This window comes from Microtus oregoni, unplaced genomic scaffold, assembly GCF_018167655.1.
Source record: "Microtus oregoni isolate MIOR12 unplaced genomic scaffold, Mior012 000118F_ref0000498, whole genome shotgun sequence".
Taxonomy (NCBI): domain Eukaryota; kingdom Metazoa; phylum Chordata; class Mammalia; order Rodentia; family Cricetidae; genus Microtus; species Microtus oregoni.
In genome coordinates, this window is record NW_024544747.1 from 1,675,982 (window position 1) to 1,680,841 (window position 4,860).

General features: G+C 61.7%; 1 protein-coding gene across 1 annotated transcript; it reads left to right on the top strand.

Moving 5' to 3' along the window:
* Positions 1 to 948: 948 nt before the first annotated feature.
* On the top strand, positions 949 to 3,457 carry Fignl2 (fidgetin like 2). The gene has a single exon (XM_041646049.1). It carries the CDS (start codon positions 949 to 951, stop codon positions 2,896 to 2,898), a length of 1,950 nt encoding a protein of 649 aa, XP_041501983.1. The 3' UTR covers positions 2,899 to 3,457.
* Positions 3,458 to 4,860: the final 1,403 nt, after the last annotated feature.

Genomic DNA, 4,860 nt, shown 5'->3' on the forward strand with positions numbered 1-4,860 from the left:
CTCACAGACCCGCTCTGTGGCCCCACATACCAGAAACTTTTGTTCCTTTTGAGAACTGGTGTTTTGCAAAGTGAATGTGATCGTACCTCCCTCTTTATTTGGTGACTGGGATGCTCAGAACAAATTAGTGTTCACTTTTTAAACCCCTCCAGTGCTGATCCCAGGTCGCTGAGCATGGCAGGCAGGTACTTAGCCAGCCCTGGGATGCCGCTGAAAGTCACCTGCATGCTCCATATTACCCCATGCGCTTCAGCAAATTATCTGCCCGTCCCACACAATGTTTGTAAGGCGAACAGGCATGTTCTAGTTGGCAGGGTTCTAGTTTCTTTAGGCAGAGGCCCAAAGAAATCAAATAGCAAGGAAATAAGTGTTGTTGGGTTAGCCACTGTGGTTTACAGGGTGGATGGGCAGGATCACACTCCAGGGCACTTCTGACCTCAGGCCCAAAGTGGACTTTGGGTTTCAGTGAAGGCCAAGGTGAACAGAGAATCTTGGAATGCCAACTTATTGGACCTCCTTGCCAGGAGCTCTGGGCCTGCCTTACTAATCCTTACAAACTCTGACACCCCTGCCGTGGCCCGCACATAGTGGGTGAACGGCAAGTATTGGTCACTCCCCAGTCTCATGGTTTAGCTCTTCCAGTCTGGCCCTTTCCTTTGCTGGGTCCCAGGAATGAGCTTTGTTTCCTAGGAGGCACAGCTGCTGTGGGGAAGATTGCTGTTGTCCGACGTGTGCAGTTAGGGCTAACCATGGCACTTCTGGGTTCCTCTTGGTGCCAAGGAAACTATTTCAAACAAATAAACAAACAAACAGGCAAGCAAACAAAAGGTTCAGAAGGTTGGGAGGGAGAGCCTGTCATCATCTAAGTCTGGGGACTGTCAGTGGGTCCCCAGAGCCGCTGCAGGAGCTGACCAGTCACTGCTCTTCTTGCCTGCAGTTCTGATGAAGATGCACTGGACACCAGAACACGCCCAGCCCCTCAACCAGTGGCCAGAGCAGCACCTGGACGTCTCCTCCACTACCCCATCGCCGGCCCACAAGTTGGAGATGCCTCCAGGGGGTCGCCAGCGCTGCCACTATGCTTGGGCACACGATGACATCTCCGCCCTCACTGCCTCCAACCTCCTCAAGCGCTACGCTGAGAAGTACTCCGGAGTCCTGGACTCGCCCTACGAGCGCCCGGGCCTGGCCAGCTACAGTGACACCGCCTTCCTCAACGGCGCCAAAGGGGACCCGGAGCCCTGGCCCGGGCCGGAGCCACCTTACCCGTTGGGCTCGCTCCACGAAGGCCTCCCGGGAGCCAAGTCGGCCGGCGGGGGTGGGTCCGCGGGCCTCGGGGGCTCCCCGGTGGTAGCGGGGAACCTGGCTGAGCCGTTGTATACCGGCAATGCTTGCGGGGCCCCGTCGGGGGCCACCGAGTACGCGACGAGCTACGGGGGCGGGTACCTGGCGCCCGGCTACTGCGCGCAGACGAGCGCCGCGCTGGCCCCGCCGCCTCCGGCCGCGCTCCTGCAGCCAGCACCGCCGCCCGGCTACGGGCCCTCGGCGCCGCTCTACAACTACCCGGCGGCAGGCTACGCCGCGCAGCCCGGCTTCGGGGCGCTCCCGCCGCCCGCCGCGCCGCCCGCGCCCTACCTGCCGTCCGGCCTGGCGGCGCCCACGCCCCTGCCCGCCCCCGCGCCGCCCCGGCCCGCGCCCTACGGCTTCCCCACCGCCGCCGCCGTCGAGGGCGTGTCGCTGAAGCGCAAGGCGGTCGACGAGGGCGCGGAGGCTCGCTACCGCAAGTACGCTTACGAGCCCGCCAAGGCCCCCGCTGCCGACGGCGCCGCCTACCCCGCCGCGGATGACGCCGAGTGTCGGGGCAACGGGTTCCGCGCCAAGCCAGCCGCAGCTACGGAGGAGGGGACCGGCAAGTACGGCGGCGGCGGCGCTCTCAAGGTCCTGGGGTCCCCCGCCTACGGCCTGCAACTCGAGCCCTTTGACAAGTTTCCCCCCGAGCGGGTCCCGGCCACCCGCGGAGGATTCACGGCGCCGTCGGGGGAACCTCCCAAGGGTGTGGACCCGGGGACCCTGGAGCTGGTGACCAGCAAGATGGTAGACTGCGGGCCCCCGGTGCAATGGGCAGACGTGGCGGGCCAGGGCGCGCTCAAGGCGGCGCTGGAGGAGGAGCTGCTGTGGCCCCTGCTGAGGCCGCCCGCCTGTCCCGGCAGCGCGCGCCCGCCGCGGACCGTGCTGCTCTTCGGGCCCCGCGGCTCCGGCAAAGCTCTGCTGGGCCGCTGCCTCGCCACCCAGCTGGGCGCCACGCTGCTGCGCCTGCGCGGGGCCGGCCTGGCCGCCTCGGGCGCCGTCGAGGGCGCGCGCCTCCTGCAGGCGGCCTTTGCGGCTGCGCGCTGCCGCCCGCCCGCGGTGCTGCTCATCAGCGAGCTGGACGCGCTGCTGCCGGCGCGGGACGACGGGGCCTCGCTGCGGGCGCCTCTGCTGGCCTGCCTGGACGGCGGCTGCGGCGCGCGCCACGATGGCGTGCTGGTGGTGGGTACCACCTCGCGGCCGGCGGCCCTGGACGAGGCGACTCGCCGGCGTTTCGCGCTGCGCTTGCACGTGGCGCTGCCCGACAGCGCGGCGCGCGGGCAGATCCTGCAGAGGGCGCTGGCTCAGCAGGGCTGTGCGCTGAGCGAGCGGGAGCTGGCCGTCCTGGTGCAGGGCACCCAGGGCTTCTCAGGCGGCGAGCTGGGGCAGCTGTGCCAGCAGGCAGCGGCCGAGGTGGGCCTCTCTGGACTGCAGAGGCCCCTTTCCTACAAAGACGTAGAGGCTGCTCTAGCCAAGGTGGGCCCTCGGGCTTCCCCCAAGGAGCTGGACTCTCTAGTGGAGTGGGACAAAATGTATGGCTCCGGACACTGAGGATGGCCGGGGAGAGGCCACCTTCGTCAGAGGATGGCCAAAGGAGTGATGAATGTGGGGTGAAAGAGGGGAGGGCTCTGCTGGTGAGTTTGTTTGCATGGGAAGGAAAATGCTTCTGCCAGGCAGATCGATGCCATGTGCACCAGTGTACTCAGGTTTCTCCTATTTATTGTGGACGGGAAGTTCGCCATATCCGCTGGGCACACACGACATGAGCTGGCACCAGGGCCTAGGGAGCTCCTGTCCTCTCTCCGTAATCCTTTTGTCTCCTTATCCTCTGAGCGCCACCCTTCTTTTCCCATCCTACCTTTTCTATTTAGGCTTAGTTTCTCCTCGAGGCTTTGTCATTGACCCCTCCCCATACAATCCCTGTACGCTCTTGGCTCCTCCCTCTGGTCCCCTCCTCCTGTACCGTACCACCCTCCGAGCTTTTCTGTGTGGCTCCTCTGTGTCTCCTCCCTCCTCCTCATTCACTCTGCAGGGTCTTGGCAGAAGTTCTTTTGGCCCAGAGGCTGAGAAGGGGGCGCGGGGTAGGGAGCCCACAACCCCTCAGTATATTACCCACTAGAAATCTTGGCTCTTAGGGGTGGGAACAAGGGGAAAAACACCCAAAGAAGGGTTTTTGTTGTTGTTGTTCATTTTTGAGGGGAAGTCCCAGAAATTTAGATTGCTTAATATTTTAGGCCTCTTATTTTTGTAAGATGTGTAGGATTTGCTGTTTTTCTTTTTCTTTTGACAACTCAGGAAGAAACTGACCTTAGAAAGAATGTTAGACTTCTGCTCTCCTGTTACCCCTAGGCTCCACCCCAGGGGAGCAGATTCTCCCAGACCAGAGAGACTGGGGCTGATGAGGAAGACCAGACATGAGTCCCAAACTGCTGTTGTTGGGGCAGAAACAGAATGTAACTAAAGGCTTCCTCCCCAGGCCCAGCTTACAAGGGAGAGATGAGCAGGAGCAGGGCCCTCTGGGGGCCAGGGAGACTTGCTGCTTCCTTCTGGCCAGTCTCCTGTGGGCCCCAGTCCTCAGCTTCAGGTTCTCTGGGAAACTTACAGAGGGTTGGGGTACTCTGGCTCATGTCCTGCCTCAGGTGACCCAGTGGAATGTTCTCAGGTTACCTCACTGGACACCTGCTTAGTCAGAGGCTCCCTATACCAGGCTAAGGGATTCCCCCCAGAATGAAAATGGTCTAGCCAGAAGTCTGGCTGGCACAATATTGACTACTAGGAGCCAGGCCTCCTGTTTCTCTGGGACCTGTCAGGAGGGAGAGCACGGCTCTGGAGACAGTTCTGTGGGGAATGTATTTCCTTGCTCTCCCAGACTGTGGGGCCTGGAGAGGATGACATGACAGAGGAAATAGAGCCCTTCCTTCTCTTCAAACCCTTTTCCTCCTGCTTGCTCCCGCAATGGGGCTTCAGCTGTTCAGCTCCTCAGACCATTTCACAATCTTTGATGCAAAGAAGGAACATTCCCCATCTTTGTCCCACCCTAGCCCCCCTGCTTGTCCCTACAGTTCCTCGTCCTCCTCACTTTCTGGGTGCCGAGGATGGCATGAGAGACATGGCCGGGGCCAGGTACCGAGGGCAAGCGCTAGCCTTGAGTGTGAACGGGAGAGCTGCCATGCAAGCGCTAGCCTTGAGTGTGAACGGGAGAGCTGCCGTGCAAGCGCTAGCCTTGAGTGTGAACGGGAGAGCTGCCGTGCAAGCGCTAGCCTTGAGTGTGAACGGGAGAGCTGCCGTGCAAGCGCTAGCCTTGAGTGTGAACGGGAGAGCTGCCATGCAAGCGCTAGCCTTGAGTGTGAACGGGAGAGCTGCCATGCAAGCGCTAGCCTTGAGTGTGAACGGGAGAGCTGCCGTGCAAGCGCTAGCCTTGAGTGTGAACGGGAGAGCTGCCGTGCAAGCGCTAGCCTTGAGTGTGAACGGGAGAGCTGCCGTGCAAGCGCTAGCCTTGAGTGTGAACGGGAG